General features: G+C 43.8%; 1 protein-coding gene and 1 non-coding gene across 2 annotated transcripts in view; one reads left to right on the top strand and one right to left on the bottom strand.

Annotated features, from left to right (window-relative positions):
* Window positions 1–13,002, top strand: part of Edem1 (ER degradation enhancing alpha-mannosidase like protein 1) — a 30,749-nt gene extending 17,747 nt beyond the window's left edge. Inside the window, exons 6-12 of the mRNA XM_045133796.1 lie at window positions 1,089–1,263; window positions 2,498–2,618; window positions 2,837–3,007; window positions 5,309–5,382; window positions 6,919–7,015; window positions 10,306–10,509; window positions 12,742–13,002. Coding sequence (XP_044989731.1) covers window positions 1,089–1,263; window positions 2,498–2,618; window positions 2,837–3,007; window positions 5,309–5,382; window positions 6,919–7,015; window positions 10,306–10,509; window positions 12,742–12,831 — 932 coding nt within the window. The 3' untranslated portion in view covers window positions 12,832–13,002. The remainder of the gene's footprint in view (window positions 1–1,088; window positions 1,264–2,497; window positions 2,619–2,836; window positions 3,008–5,308; window positions 5,383–6,918; window positions 7,016–10,305; window positions 10,510–12,741) is intronic.
* Window positions 1,860–1,966, bottom strand: LOC123454922. Its single transcript, XR_006633572.1, has one exon. It is a non-coding gene; the product is annotated as a U6 spliceosomal RNA (small nuclear RNA).
* Window positions 13,003–24,083: the final 11,081 nt, after the last annotated feature.

Genomic DNA, 24,083 nt, shown 5'->3' with positions numbered 1-24,083 from the left:
CTGGGAAGTCAAACCTGAATCCTTAGGCTTTGCAGGCTAGTGCCTTAACTGCTAAGGAATCTGTCCAGCTCTAAAAGTGATTTTAAGAAATATTTTCTTATATTCCAAAAGTTATATACAAATTTGTAATATTTCAAATAGCAAGAGTAGAAATAAAATCACCTGAGCTAGGTATGGTGGCACATACCTGTGATGCTGGCACTCCGGATGCTGAAGGAGGAGGATGGTGAGTTTAAGGATAGCTTGGGCTACATAAGTGAGACTTTTCTCAAAGCAAAACAACTGTAAAAAAGATACACAATGAAGTAGTCATTCCAGTTGTCAGTCCATCACTAAGTGGCAGACAGTGTCACTGTGAAGCCATGTATAACTTGTCCCTTTCCACTCCCAGCACTGTTACTAGATGAAAAGGCTTTCTTTTCTGCTGTCCATTCAGCAGGTCAGTCTGCCTTTTCGAAGTTATCTTGCTTTCATGGTTTTTGTTGGTTTCTGAGAAATGTTTTGTGATATGTAGCCCTTCCTAGATTATAACTCACTTATGTAATCAGGATGACCTTGAATTCCTGATTCTCCTGCCTCTAGCTTCCAAGTGCTAGGCATACAGGCAAGTACCACTATGCCTGGCTATTTATTTTTTGTGGTGCTTGGGACCCAAGGCCTTGTACATATTTTACAACTGTGCTACCCTCAGCTATATCCTCAGTGTAAACATGTTCTTTCAAGGCAGATTCCCAGGAATGAGAGTACTATGTAAAAGACTATGAATACTCCTTGGGTTTTGAAATTTATCATCATCCTGGGAATGTGAAATGAAAAGCCTGTTTTTCTTGTGCATTACATGTTTATCCTCATTTTTTGTCAGTGGCTAAATACCATTACCCATCCATCCATCCACATATACTATAGAAAAATCTCTTAAGCTTTCCAAATTACTTATGGGATGAATAGTTTTAGAGCTAGCCAGTTACTTCTCATGGCCTGCACAAGGTAAAGATGGTGAGGAGCAGTGGGGGTTGAAGGGGAGGCCTGTCCTTTAACCCCCCTCCCAGACATGGTTGGGACCTGAAGTGCCTTGTTTTTTTCCACAGGCAATGTTGTGAACATCCAGACGGGTCGTTGGGTTGGAAAGCAAAGTGGCTTGGGCGCTGGGCTGGACTCTTTCTATGAATACCTCTTGAAATCTTACATTCTCTTTGGAGAAAAAGAAGACCTAGACATGTTTAATGCTGTGTATCAGAGCATTCAGAGCTACCTGAGGAGAGGGTATGTCTCCTCAACACTGCTTCTTTGGCCTTTACAGAGTGCCTTCCGGAAAGTAGAGTACGTGTTCTGAAATGTTCCTGTTTTTTTTTTTTTTTTGAGGTAGGGTCTTGCTGTGTAGTCCTGGCCAGCCTGGAACTCATTAGGTTGGTCAGGCTGCTCTCAATGTGCAGTGACCCTCCTGCCTTTGCCTCTTAAGTGCTGAACTTACAGGCAGGAACCATCATTCCCAGTGAAGAGCTCACTCTGTAGCCCAAGCTGGCCTCAGACTCATGGCAGTCCTCACGCCTCAACCTCCTGAGTGCATCCATGAGATCTCACAGAGCTTCAGTGACACCTACCCAGCTGTCACTCTTCCCTGGGTGCTTCTTTGTGTGCATTGATGTAGTAATCAGCTGATGAAGTGGTAGCCACTGAGATTGTTTCACAGGATTTTATTTGACTCAGTTTCACATTAGCCATTGCCGGGATCATTTGCGAGAATGGTGTGTTTGAGTAAAAGGCTTTTGGCTACAGTTAAGTCTTCATCCCTTCTTCTCCTCTCCTCACTCCTCTCCTTCATGTGTGGTTGTTTTGTCAGACAGCCCTTGTAAACTGCATAAAGCATGGAATGCTTGATGGATCTATGTATCATCCTTGCACAGGGCCCATGCTAATATTTTCTGTATAACTTGAATTTTAGTGTTTGTGCTGCTGAAGTGAATGCCTCTTTCTTTTATGAGAGGATCTCACTGTAGCTCAGGCTGGCCATGGACTTACTGTCCTGGTGCCTTCGCCTCCTGAGTACTGATATTATAAGCATGCACTACCATGCCTAACTCATTTTTGCTTTCAAAAACCCAAACTAAATTGAGTAGAACTTCTGAGGGTCCTGCCTTGATGCCTTCAGGCTAATGTGATGGGACCATGTTCTTCACCAGGAAACTGATTCTGTCTTGACAGAAAAACCTGGGCTTCCTGGTCACATAAAGTCCAACACATTCCAATTCTGTTACATGGCAGTGTTCCGAAGCCTGACTGCCGAAATGCTTTCTGTAAAATTTAATGAAATCTTAGTATACTATGAAGGCTTAGTTTAGAATTTTCTTCTCTTTTGCCAGAGTCTAGTATAAACAGGCAGTCCTATCTCCTAGGGTTTAAGGAAGGAGTTAGAAAAAAAGTTAGTGTTGATTTCTTTAAATGGAACTACCAGGAGTGCAGATCTGCTTATGCCTATTTGTGCTGCTTGGGTCTCTAGGCGGGAAGCCTGCAATGAAGGAGAAGGAGATCCCCCACTCTACGTCAATGTCAATATGTTTAGCGGGCAGCTTATGAACACCTGGATTGACTCTTTGCAGGCTTTCTTCCCTGGACTGCAGGTATTTCTGATCACATTTGCCAAGAATAAGTGGTCACTGGGAAAGGGACTCCCTCATTCCATTTTCCCCTGGCTTTGGGAGGCTTAATAGCAACATGTCTTGGTGACTCTGTGGAATCAGCATCTAGAGTATTGAACAATCATATAAGATACATGCAAAACCCTGCTTGGAAAGTAACTGCATGTGATTTTCAGGTTATTTATCTGTCATCTCATTAGGTTCTGATAGGAGATGTGGAAGATGCCATCTGCCTCCATGCCTTCTACTATGCCATCTGGAAACGTTATGGGGCCCTCCCTGAGAGGTATAACTGGCAGCTACAAGCCCCTGATGTTCTCTTCTATCCACTGAGACCCGAGTTGGTAGAATCCACATATCTCCTCTACCAGGTACTGGAGTTTACTGAACAGTCCTTTGTTGTTTCATAGTGACATGGTAGAGTTCCACGTACCAAGTTTAGTCTCCTTTGTGCTCAGTGTTATTCTTGGTTCCATAGGTCAGAAAGTGTCTGAAGTCACATTTTACAAAGAATCTTGTGTTTACTATAGTGCTTATTTCTCAATTCTTTTAAGTACTCAAGGGCTGGGAAGATGGCTCAGTGGTTAATGGCAGTTGCTTGCAGAGCCTGCTGGCCTAGGTTTGATTCGCCAGTACCCATATAAAGCCAGATACACAAAGTGGCGCATGTGTCTGGAGTCATTTGCAGTGGTAGGGAGGCCATGGTGTGTCCATTGTCTGTATCTTTTTCTCTCTGTATGTGTTCATAAATAAAAATATTTAAAAAATATTCAGGGGGAATATTTCACCCTCAGTGTGTTTCATATTTATTTAACATTCAAATGTACTAGATAGCCCTGGTCTGTATGAAAACTTTTCACAGCAAAGGATTTTTTTTTTCTTACTTGTAGAGGAAGAGAGTCACCTGAATAACTGTTTTTGTTTAATATTAAAGTAGAGGTTTTTTTGGTGAAGTTAATACAGTTCCAGAGGAAATGTCACTTGAGCTGTAAAATGTCCTCTCTTAGTCAGCTGAAGCCACATCCACACACTTCTGTGCATGTCATCCATGTGCACAGTGTGAATCCTCACCCAGTGTCACACAGCCAGTGCCAGCTCTTAATGACCCAAGAATCTGGTTTCAGTGCAGCTCAGCAAGCCCTGGCAAGTGGACCCCAAGTCTTACAAATCTAATAGTAGGGTTAGTACTCTGGTCCAAGCTTATCAAAAAAATTATCATGCCAAATCCTGTTTGTAAATAAAATCAGGGGAAATCCTATGAACAGTGTTAGTCTTCATGCTTGAAGAGAAAGCTTAAGTGAATTCCTGTCAAGAAAGAGATGAGGGCTAGAGAGATGGCTTAGCGGTTAAGCGCTTGCCTGTGAAGCCTAAGGACCCTGGTTCAAGGCTCGATTCCCCAGGACCCATGTTAGCCAGATGCACAAGGGGTCGCATGTGTCTGGAGTTCATTTGCAGTGGCTGGAAGCCCTGGTGTGCCTGTTCTCTCTCTCTCCCTATCTGCCTGCCTGCCCCCCCCCCCGTCACTCTTAAATAAATAAAAATGAACAAAAATTAAAAAAAAAGAAAGAAAGAGATGAGCTCGGTGTAGCCTCTCTGAGCCTAGAGTAGACCATGTGAGGTGTGTGTACTCTGAGGATGGCTCGCTTCCCTTCTGACTAATTTCCCTAAAGCTGAGATCTGGTGCCTGTGAGTTTGTGTCTCATTGTTTCTGTCACTGCCTCTCCTACTTCCAGCTTCCTCCTGCAGGCTGTTTTCATAGCATCTGGAGGAATCTTCTGCTACATAACCTTGCCCCCCTGCCTGGGCTCTTCTCATCTAGTAATAGCCAACCGACTAGTTATTTTCTTTGCTGTTTGTGTTAGAACCAGGTGTTAAAGGTGATTTTTACTGAGAAATTAAAAAAATATTTATTTATTTATTTATTTGAGAGAGAGAGAGAGTGGAGGAGAAAAAGAAAGGGGAGAGAAGAAAGTGTGGGCATGTCAGGACTTCCTGCCACTGCAAATGAACCCAAGATTCACATGACACTTTGTGCATCTGGCTTTCTGTGGGTGCTGTCATACGGAACCCAGGCCGTCAGGCCTTGCAAGCACCTTAAACCCCTGACCCATCTCCCCAGCTTTGAGAACGTTTGTCCTAACAAAACCACCCCACCTAAGAGCCTGGGACAGGAGAAAGGACCCCAGCACTGACTTCATGCATGATTAGTGGGAAGCATGCAAGCCTCCTTAGATACCTGTCTCCTAAAGGACTGTTGTTCCCATAGCACCTCCTCATAGCACTGCAGTTGGAGTTTGCCAAGATCCTAGTTCCCTGTGCCTACATCTTAAGTTCCAAGAGAGTTCTGAGGCAGGGTAGAAATGTTCTCTGACAAGAGACAGCCCAGGTGGGCATTGTTTAATTTCTGACTGTGGTGGGGCTAAAGAATGTTAAAGTGGTGTTCTAACTTCCAGCAGATTGCCACACCCTAGCTAAAGTGAACCCATCACAGTAGAATACTTCAGTCTTGACATTCATGACCCTTTATTTTACGATGATGTGACTGTAGCCTCATTTCTTCCATTGTCTGCTGACTCAACTCTTGAGGGAATCTGCAGCCTGTGGTGTTTGTTGATGAAATGTCTTCCTAGCCCAGGCCCTTGCTGGATCACATTCTCTCCTGTTTTCTCTAGGCAACCAAGAATCCCTTCTACCTCCATGTAGGAATGGATATTCTGCAGAGTCTGGAGAAGCACACCAAAGTCAAGTCAGTTTGCCACTTCCTTTCTCTTTACATCTTTAGCCATTTGTGATTTATTTTGGGCTGTTCTGGGGAAATACTATTCTTTTTACATTTAAATGTGTAGTATAGACCATTAATGTCAGTTTTATGGGGGAAGGGGTTAACCTTGTGGCATAGTAGAATTTCTTCATTGTAGTGCAAATACTTTTTTGTCTCCCCACCTTTTTTCTTTCTGATAGGATTCACCAGACTATGTTCTTTGACAGGAATTTATTTTTATGCAAATAAGACATCAAAACATTTAGTCAACACAAAAAATATTAAGTTGTAGCAGATTTATATTGTGATCCATACCTATAGAAATAATCATAGTCAGCTTTGAAGTACATATGGTCAGAATTTTTAAAATATATTTTTATATATGATGTATGCATATGTATAAAAACTTTGGGGCTGGAGATATGGCTTAGCGGTTACGTGCTTGCCTGTGAAGCCTAAGGGTCCCGGTTCAAGGCTCGATTCTCCAGGACTCACATTAGCTTGATGCACAAGGGGGCACGTGCATCTGCAATTTGTTTGCAGTGGCTGGAGGCCTTGGTGCGCCCATTCTCTCTCTTTTTCTATCTGCTGCTTTGTCTCTCTCTGTTGCTCTCAAATAAATAAATAAAAACAAGCCAAAAAAAAAAAAAAACTTTATTTCAGTTTTGTAGACTGCTTTTTTATTTTCAGATTTCATTTTTTAGAATGTTTTTATTAGCATATACTAATTTTATGTAATAGGTTTAGTTATGTCTTAATACATGTACATAAAGTAGTTCAGTCATATTCATCTCCCTTGACCCTCCTCCTCCTCCTGCTAATCCTCTTTTTCTTCCCACCTAGCCCCTCTTTCTACTTATGTCTTTATTTTGTAACCCAGTAAGATTCATTGGGATTGGGTACAGGAGCTTGAGCACCTTACCATTCACTATTCCATTGAAGAAAGTGCTTTCCTACCCTATTAACTGTTGATGTAATAACCTTCCTCTGGATCTTAAATTCTTTTTACCCCCTTTTTATGTGATGTTTTTGAGCCCTGCAGGGGACGATGTTGATGTCCCATTTAGGGCTGACCATCCAGCAGTCACTGCTGCCCATTGCACAACATAGTCATTAGAAGGTGACCTGATGGGCACATCATATTTGTTTAGCACAACAAGAATAGCTCCTTCGCATAATCCACTAATACGCCATGGGATCTCCAAAGATAAATCAGCTCTGTGCACCGTCCTTCTAAGTTTATTGCCAGTCATTCTCTTTATGTATTCTTTTAACAAACACCCTGCCCTGTGCTCCTCACTCAGCCTGGAACTGACTTGATAATTAAGCAGTCAAACCACTTCTAAGACAAATTTATAGATAACCCGGGCTAAAAATAGGATATCCCTCAACATAGTACAGTTTATCTTTCATGTAGTATTGGAGAAGTTGAGTGGATATTTCACTAATAGAATACTATTGACTATAATGAGCATAAGTGAAGGAACCCAAAGCAGGACTAACTGGACAATTGTTTTGCAGATGTGGGTACGCCACGCTGCATCATGTCATAGACAAGTCTAAAGAGGACCGGATGGAGAGCTTCTTTCTCAGTGAGACCTGTAAATACTTGTATCTGGTATGTCTGTTGCAACATTAACTGGAGGTTACTTAGTACTGTGTAGAGCAAACATTTGCACAGTCTTCTGTCTGACAAATATTTACAGGTCATTGCTTGGTGCTAGACATTGTACATTTCCAGGGTTACAAGCTTTGTCAGGACAAAAGAATATTGGTGATGTCCTTCAACTGTGGGAAATGCTACTAAGGATTGATAGAAGGCCAGTTCAAATGTGATGTGAGGAAGAGGACAGTATATTTCTTAGGATATATGACACTGAACCCAGGGCCTTCTATGTGCTAGACAGGTACTCTCCTGCTGAGCTGTACTCTCAGCCTGGAAGTGGTATTTATAGCTCTTGGTGTGTGGTGTTGAGTAAGGCCCACAACCTGGATGCCTTTGTCCATGTGCATATCTTCAGGCATGTCCTTGTATATGTGTGGACTTGGGAGATACTTTTGGGATTATGTAGTCATTGTTCCTTCAAGCCTTTATGTGAAGTTAGGAGAATACAGCTCACAGTGCAAGATCAAGTGGTTTGCCTGAGGTCTCGGGATGACCCTGTGGCAGGGCTGGGGCTTGCATCGTGGCGTGACTCCTGTCTGCTGCTCTCCTTGGCCCCATGCGTGTGAAGTGCCTGTGTGCTTATGCGTGTAGCTGATCTCTCACCAGTCCTATCACCCTTGGCCACACACTAACACTTGGAAGGCACAGAGGTTGGAACTTCTTGGCTGGGGATTGAAAAGTAGCAGCTGTAGCACTAATGGTTAGTGTCATTGTGGCTCACCAGATATTGGTCTGGGGTCATCTGGGTATGGAGCAACCTGGGACCTTTGTTAAGACTTCTCTGCATTGAGTAAGTGTCTTTGAATAAAGTGCACTCTGGAATCTAAATTCATCAAGTGCCGCTGCGATTGTGTACACAGCAGATTTTGGAGCTGCTGGTCTGGACATTTTAAGACTCCATTGTATGTGCGCATGCATGCTTGTGTGTGTGTTTGAAGTAGGGTCTCTCTAGAGCTCTGGGTGATCTGACACTCTGTAGTCCCAGGCTTGGCCTTGAACTCAGTGTTCCTGCTACCTCTGCCTCCCATGTGTTGGGATTAAAGGTGTGCACCACCATACACGGCTCAAGACTCCTCCCGCCCTTTTTTTTTTTTTTTTTTTTTTTGAGGTAGGGTCTCACTCTGGCTCAGGCTGACCTGGAATTCACTATGTAGTCTCAGGGTGGCCTCAAACTCATGGCGATCCTCCTACCTCTGCCTCCCGAGTGCTGGGATTAAAGGCGTGTGCCACCACGCCTGGCTCAAGACTCCTTTTATGTCTTGTGTCAGATCACAGAGGAGGCGTGTTTAGTAACAGACCAAGTAGTCTGGTCAGTGGGAAGACCATTGTCACATCTCAGGTGTCCTTGCTCAGTGCTGCTTTGCTATCTCTTCCATCCATCACCATTGGCCTAGAGGATGGTAATGGCTGGTTCTTGTATAAAGGAAGCAGACTCTGAAGGGTGTGCATGGGAAAGATGTCAATCTGGAATGAGAAAATACTGCTTTCTTCTGTTACCTACACCAAGCCCTATTTTTGCATCTGTGAACTAGGTTAAGTGACCAGTATTGTGCTTAAGACTTTCCAAGTACAGCTGGGCATGGTGGCACATACCTGTAATCTCAGCCTTTGGAAGGCAGAAGGCAGTAGTTTGAAAGGAGTTCCATACCCAGTAGGGCTATGTACTAAGACCTCACATCTTAGAAGAAAATGAAAGAGGGATGGAGAAATTGCTTAGTGGTTAAGGCTCTTGCCTGCAAAGCCTAATGACTCATGTTCGACTTTCCAGGTCCCACGTAAGCCAGATGCACAGTGACACAAGTGTGCAAGGTCACACATGCACACAAGGGGGCACAAAGGTCTGGAGTTTGATTGCAGTGGCTGGAGGCCCTGGTGCTAATTCTCTCTGTCTCTCTCACTGACTCTCAGTCTCACATAATAAAAAGGTCAGTCTTTGGGCTTGCCTCAAACTCCCACCAAAAACAAACAAACAAAAAAAAAGAATTACTTAGAAAATAGTCAGTTTTCCCTCGCCCCATTATGTCATTTCATTTTCCATAGTTTCAGAGAACTGTGATTAACTGTAATCTGAATATATGACATGAAAAATTCTTAAAAGTCACTAATAAGTTTAAAAATTTGGGCCGGTTAGATGGCTCAGCGGCTACAGCTCTTGCCTGCAAAGCCTAATGACCCAGTTTCCATGACCCAGTACCTGCTGAAAGCCAGATACACAAAGAGGTACATGCATCTGGAGTTCATTTGCAGCAGCTGGAAGCCTTGGGACACCCATTCTCTCTGTGTCTCCTCTCTCTCTTTCTCTCTGCTTGCAAATAAATAAATAAATATAAATAAAATATTCTTAAAAAAACTTTTAGTATGGTATGTTGTTATAATTGTTCTATTTTATTATCATTGCTAATCTTATTTGCTTAATTTATATATTAAACTTTATCACAGAATGATTCTATAGTAAAAGGTCTATAGTACATAGAAGTTCAGTTCTGTGCATGGCTTCAGGCATCTTGGGGATGTTTTGAAAGTCCCCCTATGGGTAAGGAGAGACTTCGATCATTCAGCATTGGTTTTTGCCTTCTCTCCCACTGGCCGGTCCCATATTGAGTTAGGAGTTCTTTCTGGATGCCCCTGTTGCACCCCTTGATTCCTTGCTAAGCCCATTGTTCTAGGACTGTGCCCATGTGTTATTGTGGCCTCAAAGCCCCACCCCCAAGAACTGAGGGGAAGGTTGGCAGATATAACATGTTCTATTCTAGATGCTGGGGATATGGTCTGCATTTCCATTATCTCTAACTTAGTCTAGGAGCGTGTGAGTTAGGGATAGTTCCAGAATTCCACTGTGGCGACTCTTGAAGGACTTGTAAAAATTATCCAGGGAGCTTTTATAGACCTACTGTGCTTGGGTTCTAGCCCTGGGAATTCTAAATCAGTCTGGCCAGAGCATAGGGTGTGGGGGCAGGTCCAGGCATCTAGCAAAATTAGTCATCTTGCATTGCAATCCTGGGTTTTGAACCGGAGTAATTAGTAAATGCCTTTTTTAACCCAGTTTTCTTGGAGTATCTGGGACACTTGCCTATGAATTAGTTCCAAATGTTCCCCAGTTACCCATTGCAGTTTTACTTATTTATTTCTTAGGTTGGTCCTGGGGACTAAAGCCAGGCTAGAGGCATGTTAGAGGCAAGCGTTCTAGCACTGAGACATATCCCAGCCCTAGTTATATCTGTTTCCTTTTTCTCTCCCTTCAGCTCTTTGATGAAGAGAATCCAGTACACAAATCTGGAACCAGATACATGTTTACCACAGAAGGCCACATCATATCTGTGGACAAGCATCTTCGGGAATTGCCCTGGAAGGAATTCTTTTCTGAAGATGGAGGAAGGGACCAGGAGAGAAAGTTTGCACACAGGCCTAAATCTCAGGAGTTCAGAGTCATCAACTCCAGTTCTAATGTGAGTTACTTTGTCCAGTGCAGGTGTAGGAAGAGGAAATACTCTGGGCCTTCAGAGTTCTGAACAGGAAGTTGATAGCGCCTTTACATTGGGCACTTCAGCAAGAGTTCATGAAGCAGCCATTAACACAAGTGTCATCAGGGTGTAGAGAAGCCAGAAAGTGCCACCGACATCACTCCTCACTACAGAGATTGCGTAGAGAGTGATCACAGCCACCTGGAAGGAGTTACGTGGAATGGGCAGGTCCCACTGCTCAGATTTGTCTTCAGTGATGGGCAGGGAGGGAGCCAGCAGCATCCATACCCAATCCTTCCCACTTGCCCCTGATCTTGCTGGTACTTAGTGCCCTCCACCATAAGTGTGCTGCTATAGTCGGACAGGTCACCCTCCTGGGTGCCAGAGCAGGGATAGGAGGGTAGAGAACCAGTTCACAGGGGTGAATGGAAACACCCAGCAAAATCATCCAGTGGCAGAGAGAAGAGCAGTCACATTCCTACAATTGTTGATGCTCTTAGAACACTGCAGGTATCCTGAGCATGTAAAGCAGGGCTTCGCTCATCATGCTTAGATGATCCTGACACGCAGTGGGGGCCACCTGGAAGTGGCAGTATCTGAGGCCTCCATGACAGTCACAGGCATTGTGCTGGTTTAAATTGAGATGATGTTTTGGAAGTGAGGGGGAAGACATGGACCAGTTGAAATCACAAATCTGGTCCTATGATATGTTATGCACCATCTGTTTTCTCAGAACAAACTTACTCTTGTCAAGTCCTCTCTCCTCCCACCCCAGTTGCCTTGGTTAAGGGCACTCTTTCAGTACTGTTGCTTTAGTGAAGGTTTCTACTACCATGTGAACTAGATTGATGGGCCAGAGCAGATTTTTGCCAGGTACACAATATTGATGGAGTGAGTGAGGTGTTTTGGAGGAGGAGGGGGAGGGAGAAATAAGCATAAAATAAACAACACTTACAATAGTGCTTCCAAATGCTTACATACCTAGATTGACTCACTTCCCACACAACTTGTGAAGGTTACTTCTGGTGTGTCCCATTCTACAGATAAAGGGAAACACTGTCTTGAGACTCATGATGCAGCTAAGATTTGGACCCAGGAAGGCAAGTCCTTCAAGCTGCCACACTCAGTAGTAGACCCGACCTCACGTTAGGCACTAGGATATAGGTCCTGTCAGAGGGTCTGGGTTCTGGGAGGCTCATGGCCTGATAGAAGGAGACTGACCCTAAGTCATAAGGGGTTGGGCAAGACCTGTAAGAAAACTGAGGAATGCACTGAACAGGTCCTAGGAAGCTGAGTGGGAGCTTCCTGGAAGGAGTTTTAGGCACTAGGGATGTCAGCAGTAACAGTATGAAGCCTTGTGAGGCCACTGTAGGCCTGCGGATCTCCCTCTGGCAGGGTGTAAGGAGCAGGGTCTAGTGGACATTCCGGGGCAAAGGTTCTTTGGGGGAATAAGCATATATTTGCGAAAGTATGTGCACAGTTCTTTCCAGCCAAAAAACATTTGGCTGATTCTCAAGACCCACATCTTAAATTTGGGCGTAACAAGCTTTTAATAAAAAAAAATATGAACAGGGAATCTCCAGTTCCTCCTATTAAAATAAAAAAAAAAAACCATTTAGGTTGGAGCTACAGGTAAGAACAAAACTGTGAAAAAAAATAACAGTTCCCTGTTTTATCTCCTTCCCCCCCAAATACTAGAGATTGAACCCAGGGCCTTGTGCATGCTAGCTATGTGCTCTGCTATAGACTTCAGTATTCTCAGATACCTAACGTGATTTATGAAATTCTGGGCAACGTTCTAAGGCCCACAGATTTTAGTTCTGGCTGCCAATCACTTGCTATGGTTGTCTTTTAGCTTCCTTAGATCTGCTTCTCTACCTATAAAGGGAAGATAATAAATTTCTATCAGGGGGTTTCAATCAGGGGTGATTTTGCCCCTCCAGTAGCATTGGACAATGTGTGGAGACATTTTTGTTGTCACAACTGAGGGGTGGGAATTGTTGCTGGCCCCTAGTGGGGAAGGCCAGGAGGTGCTGCTTGGCCTGCCATCTCATAATTCACAGAACAGCTCCCCAAAAGGAGTTATTTGACTCAAATGTTTAGTGCCCAAGTTGAGAGATTGTGAATTGGGTCCTCCAGTCATATTTCCAAAGATACTAATACATGTATTTTTAATTTAAAACTCATTTTTTTTTTTTTTCGTTTCTGTCTTCCTAGTGCAATCGTGTTCCTGATGAGAGGAGATACTCCTTACCCTTAAAGAGCATCTACATGCGACAGATTGACCGGATGGTTGGCTTGATTTGACCTGCTTGCCTCAGTATGGTCTGAACTTAACCCGTACCCATGGAGGTAGAAGAGGTGGAGTCTGTCCATCATGACAGTGTAGAAATTTCTGTCTAGCTCCTCACCCACCTCTGGGTAACTCTTGCACACTTCAGTGTTTCCCTTCTGTTTAATAAAATGCCTTTTTCTTTCCTGAAGGATATAATTAGAAACAAGAAGGAAATTAGCTTCCTGTGACATGCCGATGTTCTTAAGCACAATAGATGTGCCTCTTTGGATTGCTCTACCCAGCTATTTACTTAGAGTAGAACCCAAATCTCCGTGCTTTGCCATCGCTTGCCAACTTGCAGTATTGCTACCTCGTTAGAGGACTGGGAAGGGAATTCCTATACAAAGGCCCTCAGATTCACTTGGCATCACTACTGATTACATTGGGTTTATTAGGCTGTCCTCTAGAAATCCAGTCATGATTTTTGGATCACATGATTGGGGGTGCAGAATTCACTCAGTTATTCATTTATGTCCCTAAGTAATTTATACAGTGTTACATGTTCTTTGCTTAAGTATAATGGTCTCACCAGAATTCTGATAGGTGTCCTCTGAAGTTGTTGTGCTCAGATATAAGAGGTTAACTGATTTAAAGTAAATGTATTTCATATTTACTTTAAAGATGAGCTTATACCTGAGGAACTCCTGTAGTTCCAGAACCAGGTAGCTTTTAGGGAGAGGAAAAACTAGGTTTGTTTGAGCTTCCAGTTTTCTCATACTTCTTAACCAAGTATTCTCAGTTCCAGCCATCTTTAGGTTAGGGTTTTGTTTTTGTTGCCTATGTCTAGTGCCAACTAGCTAATCAGGGAGAGCTCACTGATCAGGATTTCTGCTGTCCATGAGCCATTGCCCTGTGTAATACAGGCTATAGATTAGTGCCTTATGGGTTTCTGTTTAGGCCATTGGCTGTCAGGCACAGCCACTGCTGTGGTTGCAGCTAGCTTGTTTTATATTGGCATGTAATGGGATCAATAGGGAATAGGGTAAATGTTGGTGAGGAAAACTCTAGAAATTGGCCAGTTTTTGCCTTTTAACCTGGGACTTTATCCAGGCAGGTACAAGGAAGAAATTGTGGTAAAGTGCTTTCTTTCTTTGTTGCTGTATCCTTAGCCTGATTAGAAGGCTTTCTCTGTGAACTTAGACAGACTTCTTCCCAACTCTGGCCTCTCTATACCATACCAAGTTGAAAGGGTGGAAAGGTTCTTAAAAACACCCATGGTCATGTATCTTACCCAAATCTGCACACTTAAAATGATTTCATTTTAATCTTCCTATAATTGGGGGAAAAAAACCACCCACAACCCTCATCTGTAAACTGTTGCATTTTTAGTCAAAAGGGAGACATTTTATTCTCTATTGAAAGTTGTTAGTATTTGAAAATAGATGGATCATTCAGTGCTTTAGTGTTTTTAGAAATGGGATTTTTAGCAGTAATTGTCACTTCCATCTTTTAACATTCACTATACAAATTTGTTTTAAAGTAAAAAGCATCAAATGTTCCTCTCTGACTTAATTTCAGAAGCTTCTCTTTACCAACAGCATCTCATCTACTGAATAGAAAGCCTTCTTTGAGGGCTGGAGAGATGGCTTAGCAGTTAAGGTGCTTGATTAAGGAGCCTAAGGACCTAGGTTCAACTCCCCAGTATGCTTGTAAGCCAGTGGCACATGTGTCTGAAATTTGTTTGCAGTGGCTGGAGGCCCTGGCATGCTCATTCTCTCTTTCTCTGCCTTTTTTTTCCCTCTTTCTCAAATAATAAACAAATAATAACTAAATAAATAGGCCAGGGCAACCAAACTACCCTCTAAGCACTTTCAAAATAAGAGAGCATTCTTTGAGAAGATTATCTTTTTTACATGTTTTTATTAATGCAGTAAAAGTGTTAAGCATACATGTCTCTGCACACCTATATTTTTTTCTCTGGGCACGAGGGTGTGTGGCTTATTGACCTGTTTGGGGTAGTAAGACAAATCAGGGAAGGCAGTGAGTTCTCCATGCATCTCACTTCTCCTTTGCTGATATTCCCATCTCTTTGTCTGGCTTTTGTGACAGCAATGGAGGTCTGTAAGCACTCAGTATTCGTCCTCACCTGTCACTCGAGCAAGCTTGGATATTTCTTCTCCATGTTTTCTTAGAGCAGAGACCGGAGTCTGGCACCATGGAGCCTCGAGTGCCGCAGAGCATTTCAGGTGCTGGTAGACATGCAGTGTCTTTCATATGAAGCCTCAACCCCCTTGACTTCTGGTTGCCAGACTTGGACTAGTTGGTGATGCTAAAGACGAGATAGATATTGCCTATAAATCTTTGTTATTGAGCCTCCAGACTACTCAGCCTAAAGTGTGATGGGACACAGTAAGTGATTTGTGGGACCAGCTGACAGAGTACTGTCTTGTACCGGTCATAAAAGAAGCTTCTTTAGGCCTACTTCAAAGCTTACTTGATATTCTTTCGGAAAATCATGTCAGCAACTGATATATTTTACAGGGCCTTTGCTGTTTCTTCTGTTCTGTGTTCTGAAATAATGGGCAGAGGAGGGCTGAGTAGGATTGTCAGAGAAATTCCCTTGCTGGGATCTTTGCCCAGAAGTGCCTCAAATCGGAACAGACAACATCCTTTGTAACATTTGTGAAGCTGGACCATGCCTGTGTTTCCACAAGTAGCCAGGATTTGTCAGCATGTTCAAAGCTGCACGGCTCAGACTAGAGAGACGGCTTAGTGGTTAAAGGCACTGGCTTACAAAGCCTGCTGTCCCTGGCTCTGTTCCCCTCTGCCTATGTGAAGCCAGACGCACAATGTGGTGCATGCATCTGGAGTTTATTTGCAGTGGCAAGAAACCCAGGTGGGCCTGTACTCACTGTTTCTCTCTCAAATAAATAAAAATAATTTCAAAAAAGTTTTAGAACTATTGTAGAAAGCTGTTTTGTGGTTAGGCTTGCTTGGTAGAGTGCAACTCTCCCACAACAAATCCTGCTAGGCCTGGCTTAGCTGCTCTAGATAATGTGATGACAGAACACTGTTCCTGATTGCTTTGTCTGTTGTCAAGAACTGAGTTCTGTTTTCAGAGCCCCCTCTCTCCATCCCCCTGCAGTGTTTCTAGCTTTTCTGCCCGAGCTTGGTGTTTGTAACAGAACTTCTACTTCTGAGATGCCCAGGCTTTTCTTATCCTGCATTGTGGCCTTTGCACAAGGCAGTCAGGCAATTTTCTTTGTATTTAAGGGCACGCACATCAGGGTGGGGTCTGTCAGGTGACTGTTAGTATGAGAGTTCAGAGTTGAGTGGTGTGGTTTGGGTGTAGTTATGCGGCCTGAGGTCCTTCATCCCTCCTCCCCTCCCTTACCATGAAATAGATCTAATTAACTGCCAACTACAGTGCTTCACTTTGGGTCATGTGGACTCTATACCAGACATTCCTTTCTTCTGCAGGGCTCTGAGAGCTTGCTCTTGATGTGTTCACATTTAGCACCGGTCAGAGGGTAGGGCTGAGAGATCACCTTAGCCACAGGGTGACTAACCTTTGCTTTTCCATCCCCACCGTGAGCACCTACTCTCGTGCCTCCCCTGCAGGGCAGGGACCCTTGTGAGCATGAGCAGGCAAGCAAGTGGCTGTGTGTGCTCAGCTTTGCAGCGCTCAGGGTCACCCTCCCACTTGAATTAGGATAAGACTCTGGTAAAGTATCTGTGGAACTCTCTAATTCACTACTCCCCTCTTTCTGAGAGGCAGAGAAATATTTTTTTAAAAGTATTTGGTTTTAGTGTTAAATAGTAAAGACAAGCTTCATTTTTATTTATTATATATACAAAAAGTAAATCTGTTTTTACAAAATAATGAAGAGTTGGAAACTGGGAAAAATTACTGAGATACACAAATGCTTCTCTGTAATGTGCAATATGCTTGATGGCCATAGATGATACTTTATGTCTAATCTGTAAATAAGAAATGTATTTAAATTAAAAGGGAGCTTTTTGTAAAAGGACCAAATGTTCTTTTATAAATATACTAAGGAATATCTTGCTCTTTGAGATTTATTAGGATTTTTATGAATAATTTTTATTAAAAGAGTCTTTTTTTGAGTTGTCACTGTGTTTCTTCCTTATATGCTTGTATATATTCATTGCACCCAGGACATGGGAAAATCATTTAGGAAAATTATATATTTTGATAACTAAAATCTTTGTAGTCTTGTCACAACCCTTACATCTGAATGCCTTTTACATGGGGATCAAACCTCATTTCACAATGTGTTCTGCCACTATGTCCATCTCTTCCAATCATTCATTCTCAGTCAAGTGGCTATTTACTTGAGTATATCTGTGTTCTGGAACCAATTCTTTGTGTTGTCCTAAGTAATGCACCACATGTCTTCATGGTGGTTAAGAGGGGATAGTTAGGCTGTGTATTGCTCGAACACACCTGTAATCCTGACACTGGAGGCTGAGGCAGGAGGATCATTGGAGACCAGTGTGGGCTATGTCACAAAACCCTTTGTCAAAAAGAATTAAAAATGATCACTGGCACCTTGCCAGTGATACAGGGGACAAGAAATGTGAAGGGGAGTTTCATAGGGCTGCCTCCCTCCCTTTACTGCCCCCACTTAGTTCCTGATGGGATACTAAAGGACAGCTGACTCTGCCTTTGGCATGGCAGTGTCCTGTCTGTGGAACATAGGCAGTTCTGATGGACTTCTTCAAACACTGAGTGCCATAGTGTGGAGGAGAGAGTTCTAGCATTGGAAGTGTTCTAATATGAATGTGCTGTACCACTGCAAGGTGTGGTGGTGGGTTTGAAACTCTCCTGACTAGGCCAGACTGGTTCCAGTACACTGGGGACAGATGAACCATCGAAAAACTGTTTTGGTACCTCCTCCCTTCTCCTAAGACGCCTTGCCTCAGTATTGTGAACACATATGTCCTGAGGCCAGTAGTGAGTGAGACAGAGCAGTCCAGTGCAAAGACTGATGGTGTCAGGTTGAGAGCCAGAGACTCTAGCCACAATGCCCGAGTGCAGCCCTACATCTACCGATTAGCAACTGATAAGTTCTTAGTTTTTGGTTTAAGATCGTTTTCTTTATGGTATCCAAAATGATACTGAACTCCTGAATTCAAGTGATTCCGCCCTTCAGGAAAATAAACAGAGAGATTTGGCCACTACGATCTGTGCATTACAGTTAAATCCTAAAAAATCAATATGTTTTGGGTGTGGGATGAGGGCCACCTTAAAAAGGAGTGCCCCAACAAGACAAAGCCTCCTCCACACTCTGGGGGAATGACCAACACCCCTTGCAGCCACTGCCCTAAATGCAATAAGGGGTTTCATTGGGTTAGGGAGTGTCAGTCAAAGTTTGACATACAGAGAAAGCCTTTAAACTCCTCCCGGGGCTTCCTCCAGCCCCGTTAAATAAGGGGAAAGAGACCATCAAAGCCCATGGGACCATCCCTCTGGTCCCTGGCATTAGACCCAAAATTATTTTAAATATTGGCAATAAAAAATTCAAACTTCTCATTGACACTGGAGTGGACTGAACGGTCCTGAGAAAGGAAGAAGTGCCCCCCTCCTGGCAGCTTGTGCCCAGCTCTCTCCTACTGAGAGTTGGCTGGCAATCCACCTCCTGGGAGACTGCCACGTGGCTCCCTTGGACTGACCCAGGTAGGGACAGGGGAAGAGCCTGCCCTCTCATGGTGACTGGGCTCACTGCTAACTTACTGGGGCAAGACATCTTTGGAGATGCCAAGGCTTTCATCACTACTGACCTTAAGGCCTTTTATGATTTGTTAGATAAATATCAACAACAGTTTGAGGAAGGGAGGGAATGTCATCCCAATTACTCCAATGAACATCCCCCATTCTAAGGGCCACTGCCCAGTTCTCCCCACCCCCCGTTTAAAATCCAGTGGAGACTGGGGGATCCTATATGGCTTGAGCAGTGGCCTCTCCTAAGTTAAACCAACTCCACATACTTATTGATCAACAATTGGAGGCCAGACATCTCCATCCCTCCACTAGTCCCTGGAACTCTCCTGTCTTTGTCATAAAAAAGCCTATTGGGTCCTGGAGATTTTTACATAATTTAAGGAAGACCAATGAACACATCATCCCCTTTGGAACCCCCCAGAGGGGACTCCCATGGATCCCAGCTATTCCCAATATATACCATATTACTATCATTGACATTAAAGATTGCTTCTTCTCTATCCCTCTCCATCCAGGAGATACGGAAAAATTTGCATTTTCTGTACCCACTGTTAATTTTTGTGGCCCAGAGAGGAGATTTGAGTGGACTGTCTTACCTCAGGGCATGGCTAAGAGCCCACCCATTTGTCAATATTACCTGTCATCCATTTTCTCTTCTCTTATCAATCTCCCCAATACCCTGTTTTAGATTTACATGGATGATATTATTCTTGGGTACCTAGATTCCTCCACACTCCAGGACCTTACCCACCAATGTCTAACTATCCTTCATACTCACAGCTTTAAAGTAGCTCCTGAGAAAGTTCAAACTGTGCCTCCCTTTAAGATCTTGGGCTTGATCCTTACCCTAGATACAGCTTCACCTGTTAAACTACAACTTTATATTCAGGATTCTTACACCTTGCCTCAACTCCAGAAGCTCTTGGGAGAAATTAATTGGATGAGGCCTTGGATACCCATAATTACTGAAGAGCTGTCCCCTTTGTTTGACCTCCTAAAGGATCTTAACTTCTCCTCTCAGGTAATTTTGTCCCCTTGTCATCAACAAATTTTTCGTTAAGGTACAACAGGCTATAAATGCTGCAACCCTAAAGAGGTTCAATCCTGATTTGCCCATCTCCCTCTACATTTTATCTGGGGAAACATTATGCACCGCACTGTTGGCCCAGGAAGGTGAGCCCCTCCAATGGGTCCACCTCTCAATCGGTGGGGTCCCCAGAGTTTTATTCTATAACCAACCAGGTTGCTGATTGCATTATCAAGGGCAGAGACACCTCTGTTCAGTTGTTTGGCACAGAACCTCATCTTATTGTCACTCCCTTTAAGATATCAGATTTCACCTGGCTTCAGAGAAATAATAACAGAGTTGCTATGGCTCTGGAGGGGTTTCTAGGTAAAATTGATTGCCATTATGGCCCCCACAAATGGATGAGTTCTTTCTCCAGGTTAGAATGGAAGCCCCCCCCCCCCCAGGCTTTTTCTGTCTCAACCTAACCCTGACTTTCTTACCATGTTTACCGATGGAGGGCGCCTGGGGGCTTCCCTAGTCGTTTCCCCTCCCTTAAAACAGGAAAAAGAGCCTATGCCCATAAAGTTAGTCTCCCATGAGGTTGAGGGGTCAGCACAATTCAAAGAACTATTTGCTGTCATTCTAGCTTTGGACACTTTTCAAGAGCCATTTAACTTGTTTTCTGACAGCCTTTATGTTGTTAATTTATTACCCAACCTGGTTGAGGCCCTTATTAGACTGGACTCCAACCCTATATCTCCTGTGATGATTCAAGCTCGTTCCCTACTCAAACAAAGATTTAACCCCATTTTTCTTCAACATCGCAGGGGTCATCAAAACTTACTGGGATTTCTCTCTCGAGGAAATAATTTGGCTTATAAAATGGCTTCAATGCCTCAGTGTAATACTATTACAGAAGCTACACGCTTCCACTTATTGACCCATGTCAACTGGAGAGGTCTCAAGCACAAATTTCCACAGGTACCAGTCAAAGACCTCAAAAAAATTGTCTGGACTTGTAAGTCCTGTCAGCCTTTCCTCCAAGTACCCCCCCCACACACACACACACACACTTCAACTACAGGAAGCAATCCTTGAGGACTCCACCCTAATCATCTTTGGCAAATTGATGTCACGCACTATTCTCCATTCGGGAAGCTTAAATATATTTTTCTTTCAGTTGATACCTTTTCCTGTGCCTGCTGGGCATCGGCACATGCTCTGGGGAGAAACCTAAACATGCAGTTAGCCATATGCTTCAATGCTTTGCCACCCTTGGACTACCTGACCAAATTAAAACAGATAATGGCCCCTGCTTCTTAAGCAAGGCCTTTGTAGATTTTCTCCAGACCTGAAAAATCTCACATTCCACAGGCATCCCATACAACCCCCTGGGGCCAGGCTATCGTTGAATGATATAATCAGACTCTCAAGTCTCAATTACAAAAACAAAAGGGGGAATCCTTACCCCCACACGACCAACTAAAAAAGGCATTATTTACCCTAAATATTTTAAATTTGTCTAAAGAAGATAAACAATTAGTCCCTTTTCAAAAACATTGGTCCTCATCCATTACCTACAGTTCTATCTGGGGAAGATGGAGGGACCTATTGACCAGGGCCTGGAGAGGACCAGACCTACTCCTTATAGCAGGGAAGGTTTGGATGTGTCTTCCCTCAAGATGAAAAAAGACACATTTGGATACCAGTGAGAGACCTAAAATATTTGTCCCAACAAAGGGACACTGACAATCACTTCTCCAGGGAGTGCCCCACCCCTGAGGACTGTTTCTAAAATGGTCTTCAACCTGCTCTGGCTTTGCCTCTGATTTGGGCTTCCCCAGCTGCTTGCAGTACAGTTGTCCATACGACCTTAAAAATTGCTCAGCCACCTTCCCCATCCCCGTCCAGCTTTTCCCAATGTTTCCTCTGGAACTTGCATTTGGGCCCCTATTTCCCCTAATAATTCCAATATATATGTGGGGTACATTCATCCTTCCTTATGTTCTTTTAACACAACTGAGCCCAGTGCCCAACGCTGCCTGCCTTCTGGAATGGTTTATGTTTGTAGAGGCGGGATGGCCTATGACTTTCTGCCCACCAATTGGGTGGGCCTTTGTACCCCAGCCACCTTAATCCCAGATGTAGATATCATTCCTGGAAATGAGGTCCTCCCTATGCCCTCTTTTGATTATATTGAAGGGAGACCTATCTCCAACAACAGCTAGATTCCCTGGCTGAGGTAGTTCTACAAAACAGGAAGGGACTAGACCTACTAATGGCCGAAAAGGGAGGCATATGCTTGTTTTTACAGGAAAAAATGATGCTTTTATGCCAATAAATCGGGAATTGTCCAGGACAAGATTAAGAGGCTCCAGGAAGACTTGGAAAGGAGGCGGCGGGACCTCCAGGATATCCTACTGTGGACAGGCTTACATGGCTTCTTACCTACCTCCTCCCTCTACTTAGTCCCCTCCTCCCCCTCCTCCTTATCCTCACTGCCAGGCCTTGTGTAATTAACAAAATTACACAAGTCATTCACCAGCAGCTAGAGACAATAAAACTCCATCAGGTTGAGATACATTACCACAGGCTGGCAACTCAGGAATTAAGTTCCTCAGATGACCCACTGCCACCTTCTCTCCCCTCCATGTGACCAATGACAGGTAAGATCTCAGCCTGACTGAGATAACCTAAGACAGGCCATGGAGTGGGTTCTCAGTGAGCTAAACACATGGTACCCAGTGACGGGTAATATCCCCAGAGGGGGACAACGTAAGACAGGGGCCATGGTGACTAATGCTCTTACAAAAACAAAAGGGGTCCTTGAGAGGCCCAAGCGTGAGGCCTCGTGGAACTTTCTGAGCCTAGCTGAAGTTTGGTGATCTGCTTCTGGCCAGCTAGGACTCAGCAAGATGCCTAATGGCTTCTTGCCTGCTACTTCCATGCAGGAGTTGTAATTATCATTTCAATAGTCACAGTTTACTATTGGCCCTTACCTTTCCCCCCATCCTAGAATCCCTGCCTTCGTTCCCAACATTATATAGGCAACTGCTTGTAACAATACAGTGAGTTCCTGCTTCCACAAGACTCACAACTCAGTGTGGTTTTTCTCTGGTGATTTCTCCAGTTCTGAGTCGTCCGACGTTTACCCTCTTTCTCAACCCCTTGGGAGGAACCAGCAGGCCTGGTCCCTCCTCAGCACTATCTGCCCGCTGGGGAGGAGCCTGGCACCCAGGACCCACGTTGGCCAGATGCACAAGGGGGCGCACGCATCTGGAGTTCGTTTGCAGTGGCTGGAGGCCCTGGAGCACCCATTCTCTCTCTTTCTGCCTCTTTATTTCTCTGTCACTTTCAAATAAATAAATAAAAATAAACCAAAAAAATTTTTAAAAATTTTTGTGTGTTCATATGTGTGTACATGTGTGAAGGTAGAGGTTGATGTTGGGTGCCTTGATCGCTTTTCAGCTTATCCTTTGAGGCAGGTTCTCTTGCTGAATGTAGTACACAGCTGTTAGGCTAATGAGTGAACCCCAGGGATTCCATCTCCACCTCACTAGTTCTGGGATTACCGGTGTACACCATTATATCCAGTATGCACACCCATTTATGTGGGTGCTGGGGATCTGAACTCAGGTTCGCATACTTGCTTAGAAGCATTTTACCCACAGTACCCTGTCTTTTTTTGTGTGTGACAGGATTTCACTGAATTGCTGAGGCAGGTCTTCAGATCCTTCTGCCTCAGCCTCCTAAGTAGGTGGGACGGCAGACATTTGCCATCTTACCCTGGTTACTCAAGCGTCTACATAGAGACTTTGTAAGAGGGATAACATGGACTGACCCTGGAAAGATCTGGATAGAAATGCTTGCCATCTTTGTCCTTCTGAATGTGTGGTTTGGGTTAAATTGTCACCTTCACAGTTTCCTTGTTGGTAAAACTACAGAGCTCACAGCACCTTGACTCCTAGGATTCTCATGAAGACAGGGTGGATGCGTAGTGAACTGCATCTTGCCAGAATATGTAGCCAGCAGCATCCTTTTCTTTTAGCTTTGTATTGATGACCTCCATATATACAATGTACCCTGATCGTAATCTCCTTCCACCACCCTCTTGTCCCTTCCCCTTCATTCCCTCTCCACTGAACCACGTCTTTCCAACTAGTCCCTGTTCTATTTTGATGTTATTTTTGCCCTTATATTATACAAGTCACTGTGAAGTCATGAATGTGATGGCCTCTTAATATCTGGAAGACAGTATTCCAAAGCACTCCTCCCCTTCCTTTGGCTCTTACCTTTTTTATGCCACCTCTTTTGGGATGGTCTCTGAGCCTTGCAGGATGTGATAAGAGATGTCTCACTTAGTGCTGAACACTCTATTGTCACTGCCATCTGAAAGGAGAAGCTTCTCTAACCATAAATGGGAGTAGCACTAATATATGAGGATAAAAGTAAGTATTTAGAGGGCAGTTTGGTGGGCATATATTCATGTTAGCCAGACAACAGTACTATTTTCCCCCTCTAGGGCTTAT

Source organism: Jaculus jaculus, chromosome 14, assembly GCF_020740685.1.
Source record: "Jaculus jaculus isolate mJacJac1 chromosome 14, mJacJac1.mat.Y.cur, whole genome shotgun sequence".
Taxonomy (NCBI): domain Eukaryota; kingdom Metazoa; phylum Chordata; class Mammalia; order Rodentia; family Dipodidae; genus Jaculus; species Jaculus jaculus.
The sequence above is the reverse complement of the archived record's forward strand: the minus strand, read 5'-3'. Positions and strand labels throughout refer to the sequence as shown.